The 23,370-nt window shown below is 36.4% G+C and overlaps 1 protein-coding gene across 3 annotated transcripts in view; it reads right to left on the minus strand.

Moving 5' to 3' along the window:
- Nucleotides 1-23,370, minus strand: part of col12a1a (collagen, type XII, alpha 1a) — a 48,842-nt gene that overhangs the window by 13,127 nt on the left and 12,345 nt on the right. The window contains exons 14-46 of one of the 3 annotated variants that reach the window (XM_046855366.1): nucleotides 21,342-21,611; nucleotides 19,530-19,796; nucleotides 18,927-19,119; nucleotides 18,658-18,782; nucleotides 16,680-16,829; nucleotides 16,477-16,596; nucleotides 16,186-16,350; nucleotides 15,814-15,960; nucleotides 15,192-15,334; nucleotides 14,432-14,561; nucleotides 13,260-13,405; nucleotides 12,505-12,634; nucleotides 12,264-12,400; nucleotides 10,444-10,573; nucleotides 9,764-9,903; nucleotides 9,538-9,670; nucleotides 9,379-9,396; nucleotides 9,158-9,297; nucleotides 7,895-8,024; nucleotides 7,635-7,774; nucleotides 7,370-7,499; nucleotides 6,267-6,409; nucleotides 3,597-3,726; nucleotides 3,352-3,494; nucleotides 3,127-3,256; nucleotides 2,616-2,735; nucleotides 2,383-2,529; nucleotides 2,182-2,298; nucleotides 1,923-2,075; nucleotides 1,763-1,837; nucleotides 1,523-1,662; nucleotides 1,277-1,400; nucleotides 18-161 (exon numbers count right to left, since the gene is read on the minus strand). In XM_046855366.1, coding sequence (XP_046711322.1) covers nucleotides 18-161; nucleotides 1,277-1,400; nucleotides 1,523-1,662; nucleotides 1,763-1,837; nucleotides 1,923-2,075; nucleotides 2,182-2,298; nucleotides 2,383-2,529; nucleotides 2,616-2,735; nucleotides 3,127-3,256; nucleotides 3,352-3,494; nucleotides 3,597-3,726; nucleotides 6,267-6,409; nucleotides 7,370-7,499; nucleotides 7,635-7,774; nucleotides 7,895-8,024; nucleotides 9,158-9,297; nucleotides 9,379-9,396; nucleotides 9,538-9,670; nucleotides 9,764-9,903; nucleotides 10,444-10,573; nucleotides 12,264-12,400; nucleotides 12,505-12,634; nucleotides 13,260-13,405; nucleotides 14,432-14,561; nucleotides 15,192-15,334; nucleotides 15,814-15,960; nucleotides 16,186-16,350; nucleotides 16,477-16,596; nucleotides 16,680-16,829; nucleotides 18,658-18,782; nucleotides 18,927-19,119; nucleotides 19,530-19,796; nucleotides 21,342-21,611 — 4,650 coding nt within the window. The remainder of the gene's footprint in view (nucleotides 1-17; nucleotides 162-1,276; nucleotides 1,401-1,522; nucleotides 1,663-1,762; nucleotides 1,838-1,922; nucleotides 2,076-2,181; nucleotides 2,299-2,382; nucleotides 2,530-2,615; nucleotides 2,736-3,126; nucleotides 3,257-3,351; nucleotides 3,495-3,596; nucleotides 3,727-6,266; nucleotides 6,410-7,369; nucleotides 7,500-7,634; nucleotides 7,775-7,894; nucleotides 8,025-9,157; nucleotides 9,298-9,378; nucleotides 9,397-9,537; nucleotides 9,671-9,763; nucleotides 9,904-10,443; nucleotides 10,574-12,263; nucleotides 12,401-12,504; nucleotides 12,635-13,259; nucleotides 13,406-14,431; nucleotides 14,562-15,191; nucleotides 15,335-15,813; nucleotides 15,961-16,185; nucleotides 16,351-16,476; nucleotides 16,597-16,679; nucleotides 16,830-18,657; nucleotides 18,783-18,926; nucleotides 19,120-19,529; nucleotides 19,797-21,341; nucleotides 21,612-23,370) is intronic. The other 2 variants (XM_046855363.1, XM_046855365.1) reach the window with 2 other exon arrangements.

The following is a 23,370-nucleotide window of genomic DNA, read 5'->3' on the forward strand; positions in this document are numbered from 1 at the left end:
CACATCTGTGCACTTACCGGATTGTTGCAGATTGGCAGCGCTCTTCTTAACATCATCCTGAGAACGGCCATCAGTCACGACCACCAGAACCTTTGGAACGCTCCTCCTCATACCACTGTCTGAGGTGAAGACTTTTTCTCCCACATGCTTCAGAGCAGCGCCTGAAACAAACACAGCATAGTGTTCCTATAAACAGTGTAATAAGTCATAGAACTGAGAAAGACAGCAGAGGCATGTGAAAAGAGAAGTTATGAGAACTGTATGGGAAACCCTTCACATTCCATTTTAAAGGAAGTAATGCACCAAATGAAACTTTTTAGATGAAACCTAAACTGAAAAAACAAAAACTGCCAGAAAATGATCAAATTCATGCCTAGACTGACCTAAACCAAATATTTTCAGAGGACGTATCAGTGTTAATCCAGCCAACCTGAATTCATGAGAAATTCATACAGATCTGAACAGACAAGGGCAGTGCACTTGGTTTCCATTCAAATACACATGAATAAAACTGTCAAAAAAGAGTATAAACTCTAAACTTCTTTCAACTTTTCATACAACAGTCCTGCAAATTGCTACACATTTGAGAACAAAACTATGTGATCAATGGTGACCAGGGTTAAAAAACATATAAGCAGACAAAGAAAAATTGTGTCACATTTACCGGCACTAAATATTTACACAATGTGCAGTACGTTCACTGCTAGAAAGTGTGTGCTACTTTGTGCCTAGGAAAACATAAAAGGTTATTCTTGGCCAAAAAACTTATTCATGCTCAAAAACTTTACAATTAACTTTTTTTATGCATTCTAACATAAAATGTGAATGGCACATTGCACCACACCTTACCATTACGTAACTTCAGACATTGAAATCATCACAGGACCATTAAAACTCTTTTCTTTCTCAAGCTCAATACTGTGTCCAGAGCAACAAGATGCTAGTAACACCTACATAATGGCTCAGTTCCAGAACACTGACAAAAATTCATACCTTCAACCATTACTATTCTAATTTGCTTCAGAATATGAATCATTCTTTCAAAAGCAAAAAACAAACAATAAAAACTTGTATGCAGTAACAGCTCCCTGGATTAAAGTTCTGAGCTATTTATTGGAAGGTTGCAGTTTAAAATCCCAGTACTGACAGAAGTCCCTTGAGCAAAGAATAAGAGCTGAATTTGGGCAGTGTGCTCTTTAAATCATTTTAAATCAAAATATAATTGTTGTATAAATAAATGCTATAGTGTTTATTCATGTTTGAAACAGACAGTAACCTGTTTTGGTGTTTCCTCCTCTGTAGCTGATCATCTGCACTGCAGACAGAGCCATTCCCTTGTCATGGTACGTGTTCAACTTGAATTCGGTTTTGGCATCATCACTGTACTGCACAAAGGACACCTGTTTTCAAAGAGGAAAAAGTCAATTTTCCACCACGAACTTGGACAGCATTTAAAACCAAGTCAGCATTAGAGAGTTCTGTGTACATGCTGTTCATTATGAAGTTGCTGAGAGCTTGTTACCTGCATGCCTTCATGACTGACGACTTCAAAAGCGCCGATCATGCTAAAAACAAACTGGAGCACTTTACTAAAGCTCTCATCTCCAATACTCCAAGAACCATCAATGAGGAACACCAGGTCTGCTTTAGCGCCTTTGCACACTAGATTGTGTAAAATATTCAGTGCAGTGTATTAGTAAAAGGAAAAAGTAGCTGTTGTTTATGGCAAGTTTATCAGGAAAGTCAACTGTAATATTCTTACCCTCCTGGGCACCAGGGATGGTTGGAGGTGGAGGAGGAGTTGGTGGCAGTGTAGGCGCAAAGGTGGGCTTCACAACTGAGAGAAAAATTTTGTCACTGGATAAAATCAAGGTGACATAAAAAATATATATATATTTATATTTCAGTATTAGTTAACTTACGAGTGCGCTCTTTAGTGCTGACTCCAGGTCCCTCTAGATTGTGTGTCTGAGTGTATACAGTGGCGTTGTACAATGCATCTTGGCTCAGGCCATCAAAACAGTACTGATTTTGTGCAGCTGTAACGGTGACCTCCTGGGATCCACGATTAGAGGCTGAAGGGAAAAAAAGCAACAGACTGAAATACTGAAAGACTTTCAGTGCATAAAAGAATGTCAAAATTGGCACAGGGTTGACACTTTTATAATATGTTAAACTCACAGTCAAAGGGGTTAATTTTTAGTCTGTAAGAGGTAGCAGCTCGATGTGGAGACCACCTTAGGCAGAAAGAGTCATATCCCACATTGTATGTTGTGAGGTCAGTAACATTCAGGTACACTGGAATAGTGGGAAAAATGCGAGTAAGTACAACAGTGTGTAAGAAGTTCAGAATTAAGTTTTAATGCTATAAAGTAAACTTACAGGTTGTGCCCTGGCCAGCAAGCGGACCACTCATTCCAGCATCGTACTGGGCAAAGACCTTCACATCATACGTAGTGCCAGGCTCAAGGTTGTGAAGGAGTTGTGTGGACACATCTCCAACAAACATCTCCTGAGTCCTATCAGTACCTGTAATTTACAATTATATTTCTTAGTTTTGTTACAAAGAGAAAATGTAAAAGCTGACTGTACAAGTAGACACAGAATTTGCTCACCCTCTGGTGCATAGGTGAGCTTGTACCCATTAACCTTAGCAGGAGCCGGATCCCAGGAAACACGGAAACGAGTGTACCATTCATCTGTCACACGCAGGTTACGTGGCGCCATAAGTCCCACTGTGAATAGAACACAAAAGAACCAGGCTGAAAATCCAAACTGTGAATAATTTGAAGAAAAGGAAAGGGTATTGAGTTTAATACTGCTTCTGTTTCCAGCATAGTGTAATTACAGCATTTGTATTTAGCTTCTTTGTTCTCGGTTCAGACATTCATCATACTGAAAATTTTACAATAAAGACAGTTTTGGAGAAGGGCCATTCCTAAATATCTTGCAGACAGCTGTTGTGAAGATTGGGACTGAATTTTCTTCTGCATTTCAGTCTGTGGTTAATAATTTACTGTGTTTATCCTTAGTGAAAGCTTTGTGATCTTGATTTTACTTTTCATGGCATATTGGTATGTTCGTCTTAATGTTTGTGTATGCATATATATGTTTCCAAGTTATTACAAGTATGTCCATCTCCAGAAAGCTCTCCTCCAGGACCATCTGTGTACAAAGCCATCACGCTGATCCTATAAGGTGTGTCTGGCTGAAGGTTCTGCAAGATGGCACTGTTTCTGTTGCCAGGAACACTTGTCTGTAAATAAAACAACAAGCAAGAAAGTTTAATAGAAGAAAATGCAGTTTATGTGTAACTGCTGTTATTGTTATATGCTACATATTCACACTTACAAACTCTTCAATGGGGTCTCCAGTGGTTGGCGCATAGGTGATGCGATACTGCTGCACAGGTCCCGCTGCATGCTCCCAGCTCACACTCAGAGTGTTTGTGGTAGGGTCATAGACACGCAAGTTCCTGGGAGCACTGCGTGGCACTACAACCAGAATCAGCAAAGACATTTTTAATTCAACAAACTGTTGTTAGTAGTTAATGGATGTACAAATCATTACATAAGCAGATCAAGAAAAGGACTAACATGTTTTGCCATTGTCTGAAACTGCAATGCTTTCTCCATCAGCATAGAGTGCTACCACACCAGCTGTGTACTCAGTGTCAGGCAGTAGCTGCTCCAACAAAGTAGTATGGGTATTCCCTGGAACAAGAACCTACAAAACAGGTAAAACTTATGTGTTGGTAATAAGAGTAGCAATATTATCTGCCATATCAATTCACAAGTTTGAAGTTAAAACAAAATCTGAACAACATAAAAACAAACATGGTCATAGTTTAGCTTCTTATACATAGGATTTCTGACCATACTGTTTCCCTTCTCCATCAGGAAAGACTCACACCTGCCAGATCACTGAAAATGTTGGCATTCTACCCAAAACACTTGAGAAATAAATCTTTGCCAAATAAACTCAGTAGGTTAATTATTAACCAAAAAAATTTTTTCAGCAAAATCGCACATGAGATAAGCTATCCATTTAAAACCCATAACCTCAAGTTGAATTTGAATGCGCTGTTTTTTTCCCATTTAATATGTTTTCTGTTATGTAACCATCAGAAAGTGAAAATTAATACAAAAGCATGGTTTTTATATGTTAATGACAAGGTCTGGTTTTTGTTGTTAAAGGAGCAAAAACGTTGTTTAGCATCAACCATACTAAAGTTTCTTCAAAACACATGGTGCAGAAATAAACTCAAGTGACACCAGTTTTTAACAAAACCTGGAGACATTTAATTTCATGTACACACAGATTCACGGCTACTTAAAGATACCTCTGATTGGAGGTAATAATCCTGCCCACGGACTTGCAAAACTACTTGCAAAACAAATACAAATGCACATATGCACATAAGATGTGGTCTTTTTCATGTGACAAAGTCCTGTTAAATCCACAACTCAAAGAAAAATGTTATTAAACCCTAAGACAAATTCTATATTCCGTATTAGAGTAAAGTTTTAAATGGTTTTGTGCTTGTTTCAGCTGGTTGAAGTTGTACTGCAGCAATTTCCATATGAAGCCAGTTAGGACCAACACCAGGTACCAATTGAAACCAATTTAAATTTCCCATCCAGCTGGAACCTTTACATTTGTAAGATGTGGTTACCCAGAATGTTCCCTAGAGATCTAAAATGTCTATATACTGGAAGTGCCAAAGAATTTGTGGAATAAAAGTTATATTACTGTTACTATGTGTGAATGGCATTAAAAGCCAGGTTAAAATAAAGTTCTACTATACTCCAGTGCAAATGTTTCAGTGGACAGCAAAATTAGAATTGATTACAATTTTAAAAACAAATCTATATTTTCTTTTGCCAGCATTCAAGGATCAAAAGCCGTCTGTTAAATAGTCTTGTCTCATTTTTTAGCAATCCGATCACCCATTAAATAGCAATGGAAATGCTTTTATAAATTGTCTTTATACTTAAAAAAAAAAAACATAGTAGAAATAAGTATAAATCTTGTTCGATGGCTGCACCCAATAAGAAAATTATTTAATTCTACACCATCAGAAAAAAAAACATTATGAGGGGTAGGAAAATTGCAATTTTTGAATTACTATGACCTTTTTTCTGTTTTTATATAGTAAAACCAAATTACAATTTATATTTTTAGCATCTTTTGGCTTTAGCTAATAAGGTGTTAAATGCAGCTTAGATTGTTTTGAAACAATTAAAATGTTAATATATATTATGAATTAAATAAAATAAAACTATTTATCTTCTTTAAGTAGATAACCAATGTTGTATTATATATACAGTTAAATGTCATTATATGATTTCACTAATTAATATAATTGAACAACATGTATGCAAAAGAACAGGAATTGATAAAGTAAATTATAAGCAGGTAAATGATACAGATGTACATACAAGGTCAACTACTCTAAACTTATTTTTGTTAAGTTTCCTAATTGGTTAGTTATTACTCAACTTATTTTCCATTTCTGTCTTTACTTTTATACTGCTATGGCAGTTGGATGCATTGTACAATACAATATAGCCATGAGTGATTGCTTAAGGGAAATTAAGCCTCAGAAAGCCTCAGAAATCAGCCAAACTATTCTCTGGCAATGTTGCTGAGATCCAGTGTGTAATAACTTGAGATCAGTGACCTCCCCTTCGATAAAAGGGACTCCTTTGGTTTCTCTCAGTCTGCTGAATTACACATGAAACAAAAGCTCTCATGCCGCTGTTGAATCTGGCAACTGTACTTTTTTTAAACAAATGTCTCATTGACATTAGTACTGACCTTTTTTAACAAATAATCATACTGCTTTAGTGCTCAGAACCTGATGATGTCAAGGTTTCAGTTAAAATAGATATAGGTGGTAAATTTATTGTAAAATAAATGCCGCAATGAGAAATGCAATAAATAGCTATACAATAAATCTGTCAGGTTTTGTCAAACAGAATGCAAACGTCATGGAAAACTGCATTAAATAACGAGAAAAAAAGAAGAGAAGTTCTTTTTCATAATAATTTAGCCAATTTCATAAGCAAAAAGGATTTGGGTTTGGGTAAGAGGTGCATGTCCTTTTACAATGTTCATACTCTATTCCAATAATACTACAAAGTAAATTAATTTTACGCGCAAAGTAACACTGTAATTAGTCCAGCTGTCTTAATTGACATAACATGCAAAGAGAGATTTCTTCTTTCAAATCATTTACTAAAAAAAGATATAGTCTGACTCACCGACTGCGAGAGACTTGTTCCTGCCAGGGGGGCATAGACGACCCTATACTGCAGGACATCCCCGACAGCAGGCTCCCAGCGTACGTTCAGTGTGTTGGTAGTGGGGTTATAAACCTTGACATTACTGGCAGAGGAACGATCCACTATGGAATTTATACATACACACAAAATTTACTCAATTTATCACATATTAAAAAAACAGTTATAGCTGGCATTGTATTAAATTGTTTTAAGACTGTATTTTAAAAGTTACTAAAGGTCTATTGCAGCAAACTACACAGCAAAGCATGTAAACTGAAAAATATTTGAACAAAGGAAAAACAGTTTATTTAAAATAGTATGAACACACTTGTTAATGTGTAATTTAAAGCAGATGCCCATGGTATGTGTGTAGTTCAGCAGTCTACCACATTAAGCAAACTGTACTGAAATCTGGCAATGACAGTACTGCATTAAGGAACAGAGCACCAGGATTAGTGTGATTAATAAACAAAACTACACAATTCTGTATTGTAGTGAAATGATGAATAATACTCATTAACAAAAAACCTTCGGGACTCTCAGGTTTCGTTTTCTGTGTAGATTGGTTTAACTGATGAGACTTTTATCGAAGATTACATGAGCAAATTCTTTCCAGTAACTAATTCCATGCTACTGAAACTGTAACTACAACAACAGGTTTAAGGTTGCCCGAAGAAAGACTGAAGGCATGCATAGAAAGAAAAGCCCAGCATAAATTAATGCATGTAAAAGAGCAAGGATTCATCCTTCAGGGTGTAATTAGCAACGGCAGTCTTTTATGTGTTTGCATTTCCCTTGAATTTCCTTTTATGGAAGAAGATTACTCATGGATTTTTTTTGAAGGTCTGCACAGTCACTACAAGTTATTACAGACCATAAACTGGGATTCATTATATCCCATCCAGAGACACATACAACTGAGAGCCAGCACATGAACATTTCTTTAGCGTTAGTCAATTCAGTAAACCAGTTTCACTTTGGAGTTATTTAACTAGAGAATCATATCGTAAATAAGAAAGGCCAAATTGCTAAATTATAGTGTTTCTAAAGAAAGTAAATTTGGAAGAGCTTTACAGACTCACATGTCTTTCCATTTTCAGTCTGCCGTTTGCCTTCACCAGCCGCATACACTGGAACCACACTGACAGCATACGGGGTGTTAAATTGTAGATTCTTTAAGACATTGCTATAGGTGTTTCCAGAGACTTGCACCTAAGAAAAGAAAAGAAAAAAATAATAATTAAAAGTAAATATAAAGGATTAGAAATTGCCATAGTAATTGAGTCAATTTTGAGTCAAGCTTTTAATATGTAGCTTGTGAATATTAGAGGCACTGTAAGCTTATACCATGTCCTCTGGTCCTCCTGGCACAGCATGGTAAAAGATCCTATATTGGCGTACATTGCCTTCAGCTGGCTCCCACAATACATTTAGAGAGCTGGTGGTGGGATCAATGACACGGAGGTTTCGCACTCCTCCAAGGGGCACTATCAAAAAATAAATAAATAAATAAACAGGATTGAAAAGGTTTGCCTATGATCATTTACTACAGAATGTAGGTTATATAATCATTAACAGTGATTATTGATTAAGACAGTGTCACTTACGTGTTTTTCCTTCACCAGATATGTCTTTCTCCTCTTTAGATGGATACATAGCTGTCACGGTGATAAAGTATGGGGTGTCAGGAGTCAACCTCTGCAGATTAATGGTGTTCTTCTTTCCACCAATCTGAGTCTGTATGAGAAAGCAAGACAACCACCTGAAAAAACAGCTTCTCAGATAACCATCCATCTATATGAGACATATTATTAAGTCCAATTCATTGGACAAGTTTTATTCAGTCTCAGAACAGGGTGTTGAGTTTTGTTTAAGCAACAGTGGAAGAGTCAGCTTGCCCCAGACAGGGTTAGAACTTTAAGATGGCGCCTTCTTTCCATAAGTAATGGAATGCATAAGGCAAATCTACTAAAACAAACAAAATAAAAAATAAAAACTGCCACTATGTTTTTTTTCTTAGACACGAGACCGTCAGTAAGAAAATATTATGAAATACAACAATTCTAGGATAATGTTCAGGAGATTATAGTAGCATCTTTCCTTATCAACATATCAACTACTTCTCTGCATTTTGGATATCTTAGGAATCCTCACAACTGTCCACACACATGGGGATCTACTGTATACAGTCACTACGAGATTTGACTGGCTTCTGCTTCTTTCTGATGATTTAATTTCCAGCAACATTTTCCTTGCTCGTGATTGCAGTGCAGCAAGTGACAAATAACAAGTTTACCTCAAAAATACATTTCAGTCCAACACATCTAAATGATAAAGTTTCTTTACAAGTGAGGTTTTAAAAAGAAAAGGGAAATTATATCATTCACATCCTCTACAAAACTCTAACTCTATAAAAACGTAAACTGCTTCAATACTAATGGGTATGATGAAACTGCAGCTTACTTATATTAAATCATGTTCCAATTCTTTAAGAGATTTAACAACAAAGTGGTCTGCTACCATTGTGTTAAACTATGTGAGGCCACTACATTCCATTCCACAGCTTCAAGCCCTGTATAGCTGATTCAATCCTTATGACAGATGATGGTCAGTGTTACAGATAATCGGCTATGAGAAAAAACATATATTCATATAATTTAGTTTAAGAGTCACAATATCTGTTCTATAAAGGATACAATATTTTGTATTTTAAGTGCATATGTGTGTTTAAAGGTTAAGATGGTGCATTTGCAAATGGCTTTTTGTTCGACTTTAGTTGAAGCAAACCATTATGTGCCTCTCAGATGCCATAAATGATTTAAAAATTTAATTATGAGATTAGTTAATATTGTAGGTATTAATATATTTACCGACTGCTCCCTGCCTCCTGCAGTAGGTACATATGTGATCCTGTAGTTCTGGACTTTGCCAGGGGCATGATCCCATTTCACCGTGAGGGAGGTGGTAGTGGCATTATATACCTGCAGGTTCTGAGGGGGACCACTGGGAGCTGTGAAAACAAAAACATTTAGATTTTTTCAGTGTGTCAAATGATCTGCTTGTGTGTATTTTGCGATATCAAACTACTCACCAGGCGTAACTATGGACACTAAAAGGGTGGGAAAAGGAGAAACAATAATGGTTGTTAAAATCTCAATTGTATTATGCATCTGTAATTTCTTCTGAAAAAATACAAAACGTGTTTTTGCAAATCAATAAGGGAGCCTTTGGCTTAAAAATGAAATCTTACATGTGCGCTGGTTTCCTATGAGGTCCTCACTCTCAGATTCATCTGGATAGATTGCAGTAACTGAAACATCATACAGTGTGTCTGGTTCTAGGTTTTCCAAGAGGTGACTGGTGTCATCAGCACTCAAGATATCCTAAAGACAGGCAATACATTTTAAATGTGAATAGTCACGTCAAACAACTTACACATTGCCAAATCTTCAGGTTCTCTTATCTAAATTTCTTACATATACATAGTTGTTATCTCCTGACTTTGTCCAGCCAATGCGGTAGAGGGCTACATCAGGGGCACCATGCTCCCAATGAGCCCTAAAGCTTGTTAGTGCCACTTCAGAGAACCTCAGATTCTTTGGTGCTGGTACAACATCTACAAAGTTAAAATACAAGAAACAAATGATTCTATGCAGGCTGACTTGATCACTTTCATAACATTGACTAATTTATGATTTAGGTCAAACCCCTGATAATTAGCGGTTCGGATTTTGTGGCTCGGAAAATTTGCAGGTTCTCATTTGGAACCTAATGAACAGCAAGATTATCTTAAAATTTGTGGGAATCTGGAGCGGGACCGAATGTTCAGGAAAGTTAGGAATAACATTTTAAACTATGATTTCACTAACAAATTTCATAAAGGTTTTTAAAACACATGACTGTATTAAAGTCAAATGTCTAGATTAATTCACTAAGGTACCATAGGGGCTGCGGGGGTGTGTCCAAAATCTGCGGATTTTTTGGCGTTCCGGGGGACCACTGTACTTGCATATTGACAATAAAACAAGTGTTGAACTACAATTTGTGTGCTTTATTGACATTAACAAAGGAAAAACAAAATGGTTTGAATAAATTTGACATTTACTATTTTAACTTCTATAATTTCCTTCATAGAAATCCTATTAATAGCAATTACCTGTTGTGGCTTGATTAAGCATTGGGTTTCCAGTTCCAGAGTCATATATAGGAGTGACAGCTACATCATATTCAGTTTGAGACTTTAGATTGTCCAGGATTTGGGTCGTCACATCGCCATCCACTTCAAGCTGCACAGATCCAAATTTTTTGTGTTAATACTAAAATAAATCTTGTTTTAATATTACAGCTAATATAATACCACACACTTAAGTTACTAAAAGGTTTTCATAAAAAATGTAAAATAAAGATGAATTTAATATATTTACCAACACAAATTGATTCATTCTCTGAAGCCAATTATTATTATTGTTTTTTTTCTTCTGTGTTTCATTTTTATTTATTTTTGCTAAAACTTAAATACTCTGAAATAAAAAAATGAAATATTCCATAACACATTTGGATTAAGGTAATTTAGGCAGGATAAGGATTGTTTTGTTTCATTAGAACAAACTTCTGTCCAGCTCACAACCTGTCAAGACCAAACATGTGAAGAATATGAGACTGTTTTCACATGCAGTGACCAGTTTTGGATATTTCTGCACCCTCCCTGGTGTGTTTTCTTTTTCACCCTTTTTGCAACTTTGAATAGATAGTCCTGTTTTTTCTTACTGTGATGTCCAATTTTCTCCACTTCATGAAGGTTTTCAGTGTTCCAGGGTACATTTAATGTTTTAAAAAAAAAAAAAAAAAAAAAAAAAAGGTTTTGTGCCCCACTCATGATTGCTGCATTTCTTTTAACTACTGGATCCTTACATGCCTTGTATATACTCTTTACGGACAATGTCATCAGCAGTTGGATAAATCCTACTGAAACCTAAAGTCAAAAACATCTTACATAACTTTACTAATGGAAAATTTACATTATAAAATGGTTTGCAACCTTATGTAACCTGATTATTTTAGGGTAAATATGTTTTTATATTATATTAGTTATCTAGGGTTAATGTTTTACAACACAGAAATCAGCATTTTTAACAATGGAGTGTAAATGCTTTATATTGATCACAGTCATCATATACAATCATTGCAAATAGCAATAGGCTGTTTTATTAAGAATTTTTTTAATCCATTTCTTTGAAACATTGACAAATGTTATCCAACGCTAAAGAATCTCCGCACTTTTTGCTAACAGTTTTTCCTCAGCTCTTAATCCAACTGAACTGTGTGTCATCTATCAGTTAAGAGAGCTGTTTTTGCAGGACCTCATACTGAAAGAGGGCGTTTACTTCAACTATTCATTCCAGTTCAAAGAGAAACACGCAGCACCATGTTCTGATTTATGCCTCAGGATGTAAAATGCTTCTCTGGAAATATGATTAAAAAAAGGCAGCAATAAAACAAAAAATTAAAAATCCAGGGTAGTGCTGACTGTGACCAGGTTGCTGCGTGCCAATCACAAATCCACAGACTTCCATCCTCATCTGCTGTCTCTATTTTCTGACAGACATTTGGCCAATCCGCCTGCAGCTGCTTCCATTATGTTGCATAACAAATTTTGGACAATAAGTCCATATTCATCAATGAGCATCTCTTTTTGGGTCATCTGGCTAGTGTTAAAAAATCTAAGTTCCTTCCCAGGCATTAAGTTTTAACTGTAGGTTTAATCTCACTACAAAATAAGCTATTTAAAATATTACAAAATATAAATACTGATATCATGAAAACACTATATATACTATATTTTAACCATATGTTTACACACCAAAATCTTAAAATGTTATTCAGTAAAATCAGTTCCTGAGGAACTTCATTTACGAGTCTTTGACACGTATCATCATTATAATATATCTGTGCCAGGGTAATGTGTGGTAAGCTCACCTCTTTACTTTCACCATCAAATGGTTTGTAAGTAATGATGTATTTGCGAACAGGCCCTGAAGCAGCATCCCAGTTCAGAAGCATGCTGCTGTGAGTTACATCTGTTATTTGTAGCACACCGGGTGGAGGCAGCGGCACTGCAAGTTGGCAAAAAAAATAAACACAAACACACACGCAGTGAGAATCTAAAGGTCATGCCATGCATCCCTGCTTGGAGCTAGCATGCTCTAGCGCCACCTACGAGTCACCCCTTCAGCAGTAAGAGGAGGGTTGGTCGTTTCACCGGTCAGGGCTAAGAGTTTGATGGCGTACGCTGTGTTGGGGAGAAGCTTCTTCAGCTCGACATCAGTGGCCTTGGCTTTCACACGCATCTGTGAAAGTTAACCACATCAGCAGTGAAAGAATTGATGGTTACTAATGGGACTCAACTTTGGTTAACTATGGGATCAAGCCAGGAGAATCATTAAGTGGTCTAACACCTGTAAAAATATATATTTATTCCTACTGGACCATATCACTGCAGTGTTTAGTTTCCTTCCTATCCAAGGACATCAGATTTAACCCAATAAATATATGCTTATAAGTCAAATAGCAAAGAATTATCAATCTTTTAACAAAATCATTGTGCATGATTTTCTACACATTCTAAAAGCATTATATATAAAATGCGGCACAAATCTATGGCACTCATAATGATTGAAAAATGTTTCTATTCTTAATTGTCCATTTCTGTTTTGAAAAATAAATGAAACCTCACAGAAGTCAGTGAATGTATTTGAAAACTAATTAATTGAAAACTCTACTTTACCCATTTCACTTTGTTCACTATACATAAACCTTTCTCCTACTAAGTGGATGTGCTGAGTTATGGGAAATGCACTTTTCTAAAAAACTGCTGCTTTCTCAGCCTCTGATGTAATGAAGTACCATATTTAAGGAGCCCTGTTTTGTCTTTTATGCTGAAGTGGGGTAGATTATCTGAAGCACAAATCATACCTCTTTCTTGCCGGTGGGTACAGTGGCATTTATTGCGGAGTATTGCAATTTGTAGCCAGTAGCTCCTTCGACTTTCTCCCATTTCACATTCATGGTGGTGGAGCCAACCTTGTAGATGGTCAATCTCCTTATAGTACTTAGGGGCACTACAAAGGGGAACACAACTTTTCTCTTTTTCTTTTCTCTTTGTTCCTCTCTATCTAAACCCTGAGGCTGGCAGACTGCACAGATGGATCACGGCACACAAACTGCATGATGGTTACATGGAGGACAGCAAATGGATGGCAGAGCGGATGATGAATGAATGGTGGCAGATTTTACATACTTACATGATGGCTAATAAATGATGATGACAGACAAACAAAGCACACATAATGCAACAAATAAATGGCAACATTGCTGCACTGACATGACACCATTGGTATCAAAACAGCAATCAAACAATAAAAGAATACACCAATGACACATTGCTGTACCATGCAGCATCATGCTATATATTCTGATAACATTCATTGCTCTGTAAAAGGAATGATGTTGGCTAGGGTTAGGATAACATTCAGAATATCAAGCACAAAACCAGCTTATAAGCAATATCTACTTTTCAATTGCACAACTTTCCAAATCATTTTACTACTTCAATCAATATAAAGTTGCTTTAGCAAATCCTTAAGGGATAAAACAAAGTACTATCATTTCTAAGCAGTTACAGGGGTTACACCCAAAATCTAATTGAAATATCCTAATATGACATTGCTGTCATAGCACGATTAGATCACACAATAAAATTCTTCAGATTTCAGATTCTTTTTAGCATTTCTAAATCTTATCAGGGTGAACAGTCTGTTACTGGCTCTACAATGCAAGTAGCACTACTGAAATTTAAATTAAAAACAAAACAAAAGGTTTGCTATAGCAACAAAAAATAATTCAGAGTAAAAACTTACAAATTTAAAACACATACAACATATGGCGTTTAAGCCAAAGCCTCAACAATAATTCCAATTATAGAAAGTAACCCAACAAGGATAAACAGCGTACAAGACATTACATAAAATGCTATGATCAGAATTGTCATAGATCCAATTTTAGAAATAAGAACAAAATCTTAGGTTGAGGATTTGGCTTATTTCTTTTTAAAAGCTATTTGTTCTGGAATAAAAGTTGGCCCTTACGTGTGGTTTCTGTGCCAATCAGGGGCTCACTGCTCTCTTCTCCAACCACAGAGTAAACATTCACGGAGTATTCGGTCAATTGATCGAGACCTTCCAGCACCACAGTGTTTATGTTCCCATCCACAAACAACTAGAACAAGTAGAAAGGTTTCAATGGAAAGTCTTCAGGCAGGCACAAGTTTTGTGATTTTACAACAATTATAAGTTAACTGAAAATAAACCAGAAAATAATTATGCTCTATTACAAAATTATTTTTACCCCAATGTAGAAGGTAGAGACCCTCAAGCCTTTCACATGCCATGTCTGACTAGGTATAATGTGATTACGTATAATAAAACTAAAGGAATTAAAAAAACAGCCTCTTATGGCTTGCTCGTTTTAGAAGAAAAAAATACTACTCCAACAAGCAACACACATAAAACAGTTTGGGAATTCCTAGCTTTCACTTGTAATGTTATATACTGTTTTGTGTAATGGCTTTGGTCATGCGTCATTACACATGATTTAACGCTGATATTGAGTGAACTAAATTAGTTAGTTTTAGAGGATTGAAAATAATTTTGTTTGTCTCTTTGCATTGATGCCAATCACATCTAGCCAAACTGTTCAAGAATGTTTCTGAAAACTCTCAGGTTTCAGGTTTCTCTTCCTGATGCAGACAGGTTTATTCAACACTCAACAGTAAAAACATCTCAGTAAGGTGGGCTGACAAACTATTTTGGCCTGTGCATTTTTTTTTTGTGGAGATGAATATGATACCTGCAGAGTTTGTCCTCCAGAGACAGGAGAGTACTCAACACGGTACTTTTCAACTGATCCCTCAGGGCCATTCCAGGTGGCACGAAATGAGTGATAGGTCACATCAGATGTCACAAGGTCAGTAGGTGCCCCTGGTCCTTCTCCTAAAAGATAATAACCCTTTGACTTTTGACCATTTTAATCTCTGTATACACATAGAAATGAATTGTTTTCTTCTTTTAAAATACAATAAGGGGAAATAATCTCTACTTGTCTGAAAGTACTGACATTTTGCTATAGAAACTAAAGTAACATATATCAATTCATATCTCAGTTCCCCATTCGGCCTAATCCAAATATATCTAACATGAAAGAGATTGTGAGTGATTTGGAGAAATTTGGATGTGTAGCAATCTTCCAGATTCCCCCTATTTCCTCTACTATTTCTACAGCTGGTTGGAATGTAAAGATTTTGTTCACCATTTCTCCATAATCATAAAAAAGGATCTATTCGGTCTCATGGTTATTTAGGACTAAATGGGTCTTTGTAAAAGAAATAAGTCTTGTGCTATAACATTGCTTAATAGACGAGAGTGCTTTCCACATACTGCACTGCTTATTAAACAAATGTCCTTTAGGTTACCTGGGCCTTTTACACTTGAACACAGGTTGTTTGTCAGATCGTCAACAATGTCGAACAGAAAAGAGAAATCCATCACATTGTACATGTGGATTTCATCAGGATCAGAGGCGATGGACCGCAACTCATTCTCATCAGCATTCTTCACACCTACACGCCAAAGAGAGTCAAGAAAATTGATTCTTTTTTTGCTAAACCAACACACAATTAAAAACACAAATTGAAGCCCACGTTAAATATTCAGATAAATTTGGTTGCACAGTTGCTTTCAAATCTAGGTGGTATGCATACAAAGCTGAATCAAAGCTTGATTAATGAACTTAATAAACATAGGTAAATCTTTGTTTAACAGGCAGAAAGCAAAGGTTTTCTTACCAATAGCATAGAGTTCAATGCCACTGTCACGCAAATTTTGAGAGTTGGTAATAATGTCATCCTGAGATTTGCCATCAGTGACAAGAACTCCAATTTTACGGGAGTTTGGACGCATCCCCACGTTAGCTTTGAAATTGTTCTGCAGGATGTAATTTAAAGCCAGACCTGGAGAAAAGGCAATGGTAATAAAGCAGTAGTTAGTTCTAAGTCTATGTCAAACTCATTCTTATAGCACTGTCAAATTAATAAACTGAATGAAAAATTTCAATATAATGTTGATATAAAAAATACCCGTCATTGTATTTCCTCCTTTGTACGGCAGACTGGCCACGGCCTCCATCAGTGATTCTTTGGTTTTATGTGCATTAAGATGCCACTCAGTCTTTGGATCTCCACTGTACTGGGCCAAACCTGTGTACAAAAATAAACACAATGTCGCACACCTGCCTCTGGCTATACATCCTAAACTGCAGCTTGACAAAATACGTTCTTACCAATCTGTACACGGTCTGGCCCAATGTCAAAAACGCCCACCATGCGAGAAATGAATGACCTGATGGTCTTGAAATTCAGACGTCCTATACTCCAGGAGCCATCAACCAGCAGGACAATATCAGCCTGGGCAGTTGTTTTGCATGTTATATCTGACCAAGCAGAGGATATTAAATTAGAGTGTAAATATACAAAGATGCTGTTAATGCAATAATGCAAATTGGATTCAGAATATGCTTAAGAAAAAGCAAATAATGAAAAGAAAAACACAGAGCAAACAGACTACAGACACCAACAGAGACCAGACCAGCAATATAAATAGTTGTTTATTACAAATATTTTCTGTACATTGTAAATACATCTGATATATTTTTTCACAAAAATACATAACACTAACAATTAATTAGGCAATGAAAATGAGGGGATTTTGTTGTCTTCATCATGAGCAGCAGAAAGATGTGATTTTCAAGAGTTACTTTTCATTTCCCCGATCTGCACCTTATTTCCACTCCTGTAAAGACACCTGAATGTTGTTCCACAGGCACAAGACTTTCCCGGCTCAGGAAGAACACAGCTGTATGGAGCTCAAAATCAAAACTCAAAATAAAAGCACAATGCAACATTTTCTTTTCTTAATTTTGACTAAAGACCATAACTGAGGTATGAGGGATTAATATTTCAAAGCGTTTTAAAAAGGTTTCTGAGATTTTGCATGTCATGTTCCTGTTGTAAATAAAAAGAAATATAATCAAAGGCTATAAAAACAAAACAGATGTCCGTGCCTTCAGCACAAGATATGTGGTGATTTCTACATAAACAGTCCCAAGTGCACACATTCAACTTGCAAATACATGGGCCACATATTCCCTGTTCTTTAAGTTAATAAATGAATGTTGATAATTGCACAGTTGTCAATAGTGAATTATATAAAGTTATATATTATGTCATTATCTGAAAGTGCTGACAGCTCTGATAAAAAATAATGAGACGCTGCCATTTGAGCAATCCAGGTACAGATGGACTCCCTTGAGTGTTTTAAAGTAACAGGAATTTTAGTATGTGCAAACACGTGGCCTCCTTTTATCTTCTTTTGACAGCACATAAGTTAAACGGAAAATAATCTGTTCAGCAGCCAAGTACAACACCAGTAGGCATATCAAAAACTGCTCCTAATATTTTTTCCAAATATTTTTTTCGATTCTTAGAAAATATTTTGGGCTGCTATAAATTACTTAAAGAGATGTGAATTTGTTGTGTACAATTACCAAGACTAAATGTAAGTCTTTACAGAATATATTGTGCCTAGGAAGGATATTGAAAAGAATGCCTTTCTTTAAACTTATGCAGCTTGCTAGACTCACACCTCACACATGTTCATTATTATATTAATATTATCTTTTCATGACATCTCTGGAATTCATTATAACACGTATCAAGCTTTTTGTGAATCCAAAGAATATGCCTCAGTATTATCTTTGTCTCCAGATTGTGCAAAATCTCAGCTTTGGATCTGCTCCCAATTAGGAGCTGCATTCCACACTCAGGTCATCAATCTCATCTTAGAACTTTCTACTGCACAAATCAGATGTCTTCTTACACACACTAAATCATGTTTAGACTGGTAATTGAGTAGGCAGAGTTGTGTCATATCCGCTTATAATCCAAAAGCCATCTGATAAAAAATTCTCTATGTCGAATTTTCATTGGATTTGCTCATTTGTGAAACAGTTAGTCAGGAGGAATGGCATGCACATTTCCTCAACTGTCTGTGCTGACAGTCATACTAAAGTAATGACTTTACTGCTCCTAACAAAACATGTTACATAATACGTACAGATACAGCTATCACAACATTGCTTGTTGAAAGCCTGGTGATAATTATATCCAGATGCAAAAGCCACACAATTAAATTAGAGATTTCTGCTACCTCAAACACTCAGTGATCAAGGTCAATCTGAGTGGCTCAGGTGGTCACATTACCTGTAGTATCAATTGGAGGAGAAGCAGGCTCATCAGACAGCGTGGTCTTTTCTTCACCAGCTAAGGGCATACTCTCGCCACCATCAAACACACCAAAGACACTAACGGTGTACTTGGTGCCAGCTCTGTTTAGGGAAAAGAGAAGGAGTAAACAGATCATACTTTATCCAAGTAAAAAAACTAAAAAGATATGTTAAAGAATGATTCATAGACACCACAATGCCCAATGGCTTAGCGTTATCAAGTAATGTGGAGAGATTTGTGCTTACCTTAGCTCTTCCAGGACCACTGTGTTGTCAAAGGGTCCAACAACAAGTTGTCCCAAGTCTATCTCTTCACCACTAGGGTGGAAAGTCACCTTATAGCCTTTAACATCTCCAGGGGCAGGGTCCCATGACACCCTGAAACTGGTCTTAGTGGGCTCAGACGTTTGTAAATTTCTTGGAGATTTGAATGGTGACACTGGAAAAAATATGGCACACACAATGAGTCAACCACACATTAAAATGTGTTTATTAAAAATGGGTAAAAAAAATAAATAAATACATTAATATATGCATCAAATATATACTAATTTTCTACATTCTGAAACCTTATTTTTATTTATATAAATACAATTCAATTCAATTAATTTTAAATCTATTACGGTGAGGGACATATGGAGATTTTTTGTATGCGTTGCATTTCTATCAACAACAGTTAACAACAATTACTGACATCTGTAAAGTTATTTTTAATTTGTGAGTTGTTGTTGTACAATAATATAATACAGTACAATATAATACAATATAATATAATATGCAGATCAAAATTTTATTTTAATACATCTTTAGTACATAGCAAACCCACTGTTTAAAGATTGAAAAACTTACATGTGGTTCCCGTTCCTTGCCTTGCTTTTCCATCTCCATGTTTGTAGACAGGAACCACTGTGATTTCATAGGTGGTAATAGGCTGAAGACGGCGGAGAACAACAGTTGTAACACCACCTGAGGTTTTGGTGACCATTGGCCGACCTTCATCATAAGGCTTGTATGTTACTTTGTAATTAACAACATTGCCTGGTGCTGGCTTCCATGTTGCCCGCATACTCTTCTCTGTCTCCTCGCTTACAGTTATGGCTCTGGCTGCAGCTGAGACTGGAGGTGAAATCAAAATTACATTCTGTGCTGAGTTGTGTCAAAACAATTTTATAGGCAAAACACTAATATACATTCAGGTAGATGGCAGCAATTTTATATAACAAAATTTCATCTTCAGGTGCAGGAAAAAACTTGATGGAAAACCAAAACTCGATATCCAGCTAAACAAATTATTCCAATAGGAACAGATGCATCAAGTAGTGCTTAAAGCCAAACCAGGGCATTCTTAGTCTGCCTGCAATGTTAAGGAAAAAAGCAGAATGAATTGTCAGTATGCTAAATGGTTCACAGAGTACTTTCAGACATTAAATGCTTTTCCAAAGTGGGAGTTTTATAGGTGGAAAATACAACTTCCAAGTTTCTAAGAGAATGGTTTGAGCAAAACAGACCCAATATGTTACTGGAAAGGTATTGGATATAGAAATGGGAAAAATGCTGACCATTGACATGAAACACAGAACCCCCAAAGTGCAGTCATTCATGTTTTGACTTTAATATTTACCTGAAAAATTTGCTAACATTAAACAATCAAGCATCCACCAGTGTCAAAATGTAAACACTCTGGCTATGAGTTTTATTCCTTAAGTTCCCTTTAAATGCTTGCCTCATTTTGAGATAAGCCAGAGGTGCTGTCCATCAGTGGCACATTTCTAAGCTCTATATCCATCTCATTGGTTACACACAGCGGGTATGACACATTGCATAAATGGTTCACACATTTATACAGTAAATAGGTCATGCAAATGAATGAACAAAAGGGGTATGTCAGTTGCAATTCATAAGGCACAGCTGTGCCAACATCAATGACGTTATTCTTGAAGGGATTCACGTTCACTCTCATTTTCCACAGCACACTGAAAGAACAACTAAAGTTTCTGACAAACCTTAAATCTCCCTTATTTCACTCAGTCTAAATCCACCATGGTGCATTAGAATGAGAGGATTATCAATCTGAACATTGTTTTCTCAGTGATGCTCAGTAATAGCATGGCAGTCAAGTAACATTTTATATTAATATATCTTTAAGTATTTTATATCCTTTTTAATGTCCTAATTCAGATACTAACCATTCCTTAAGCAGAAGGCATCAAAGAGAATAATTAAAATGCTCAGTTAATAAGGATCTGACATTTTTAAGATTTTATTATATTGGGCCATAAAGGTTTTGACTCTGAAAGAGGACAAAGTTGATTTTTATCATTTTAAGCAGCATTCTGGTTTAAAATGTATGAACCCTTATATGGACATATATTTAGTCAATGACATAAGATAAATGTAACATATTAATAACAATAACTCACTCATACCGAAGATTTATACAGAAACCTATAAATCTATTATTACAAAATATTTTACAGCCTGTAATGGAAATTAAACAATAGTTAAGTAGTCTCTATTCTGGCTACTCAGTATAATTTGATATTGTTTCTTTGCATGTACTTAGGTACGCCCAGAATGAGGGGGCCCCTCTCAGACTAGGGGCGAGAGGAAATGTGTGCTGTTCCTCTGCTGGATGCATTATGAAGGTGGGAATGAACTTACCATCTGTGGTTTCCTCTCCCACCAGCGGCTCTCCTTCACCAAGGCCGTAGGCGGCATAGACAGAAACCTTGTAGCGAGTCTCGGGTGTCAGCCCCTCAAGCACAGTGGTGGTGACATCACCAGGTACTGTTTTTTCCCCAGCTTCATCGGAGAACAGGGATTTCCAGGTGACTCTGTAATGCCGAACGTTGCCAGGTGCTGCTGTCCAGAAGGCAGCAAAGCTGGACTCAGTGACATCCTTCGTGATCAGGTCTTTAGGAGAGCCAATAACTGGGGAAGAGAAGCAGACAGAAATATTAAAAATAGATCGGTAGAACATACAGAAATGAAGTTGTACAAAGGACACACAAAGATCACGACAATGTGGTAAGTTGATACTGACGCTAATCAACTTACATCATTACATCAGAATAGGCTGCTTTAACTCTATAATATAACATTTAATAACACCTTAAGAAAGCTCTGTAAAACTAATCACTCTGTCTGTCAGGTCTTTCAGTATTTTATACTTAGTGTTATTTTCCATTCTAACAAGAAATTCAATCCATAAAACACATACGCACACACACACACACGCACACACACTCACAGTTTTTTTCACTTTCTCACTGGAATGAAAGACGGGAAACAGAAATCAAAGGGGAGATATTTAGGTTAGTGTTGAGTGGTTGCCACTGAACATTTGGCAGAAAGTGCTGTCCTGTGTAACTTTCTGACCACAGGGTGGCTACCTGTCTCCTACAACAATTCTTAACCACCTACTGAGTTCTGCTCAGCAAACACTTGCTTCATGGCCATTTGGTGATTCATTTAATAACTCAGACAAAAGACTAGATGTTCCTACATCTAATAATGTGTGATGCTTACTGTATGGTGAAATTATTAGCACAAGAAAGAAAAGAAAAAACCCTAAGGGTTTGAAGAAAAAAAAACTGAGACATCCAGTTTCCTGCTTTTGCTCTTAGTGGGCAAAAACCCTCAGCATGTGGCTATGCAGTTTGAGGTTTGTGATTGATTTTGCTCACTAGGTGGTTAGGTTTACTAGGAGATGTAATCCTGGTGTGGGAAGTAATGAATTCTAAAAAGCACTGTTGGTGAATTCCCGACTCTTAGGGCCCATCAAATATAATGTGCTATCCCAACCGCAGCTGCCAGTGTGTGTTGATCCAAGACAGGTCTCACATCCAAGTGCAATTTCTTGACAATATCAAAGTACTACAGGGAAAAGAGCACATGATAATGACTCCTGCAGACAATAGTGTTTTTTCTCTGATATAACTAAATCAGTAGAACAATAACAAATCCCTAGTAAACATGGGTGCATAGAAGAACTCTGCCATTTTAATAACTTTGCAGAAAAGCAGTTAAAAATAAAGTAATTAACGTGAAAACGAAGATAGATGCTTCGTTAAACATGATCATTCACCACATCAAATATCCCAATTCCAAAAGATTCAACTGTTTATAAATCCAGACTAAAATCACCATGTTGCCATTCTGTGGGCATGATCAGCAATTAGATGATTCCTTTTGGAGAAGTTGTAGTGACCAGCTGGAATCAACACACAGACCTTTTGTTTCCTCTTTTGACTGAGCTCACACTTCCCCCACAAACGGAAAATGCAGACGGTGTTGGACACATTTAAGACTTCTGCTCAGTCTAATTTATGAGCACCAATAACAATATAGCATGGCATTCAACACAGCAGGTCCTTTCTCTTACATGGCATATGACCCAAGCAAAAGACTTATGACCCAAACGAACCACGCAGATAATGAATGTGTTCATAAGCATGCCAAATGATCCTGATCAACTGGAAAATTCTGCTAGTGTAGTCCACAAATCCAGCATTTCCTATGACCATAGATGAACCCCAGATTCCCATAAAAGCATACTAATTATGCATAGGACTTCCAGATTTTGAAGAACAGCATAACCAGTGCTAAACGAAACACTACTAAACATATTAATTAATGTCAGGATTATTTCCATCATTTAGGAGGTCAGAACATCCATTTGAATACAATC

Source organism: Silurus meridionalis, chromosome 8 (genome assembly GCF_014805685.1).
Source record: "Silurus meridionalis isolate SWU-2019-XX chromosome 8, ASM1480568v1, whole genome shotgun sequence".
NCBI classification, from domain to species: Eukaryota; Metazoa; Chordata; class Actinopteri; order Siluriformes; family Siluridae; genus Silurus; species Silurus meridionalis.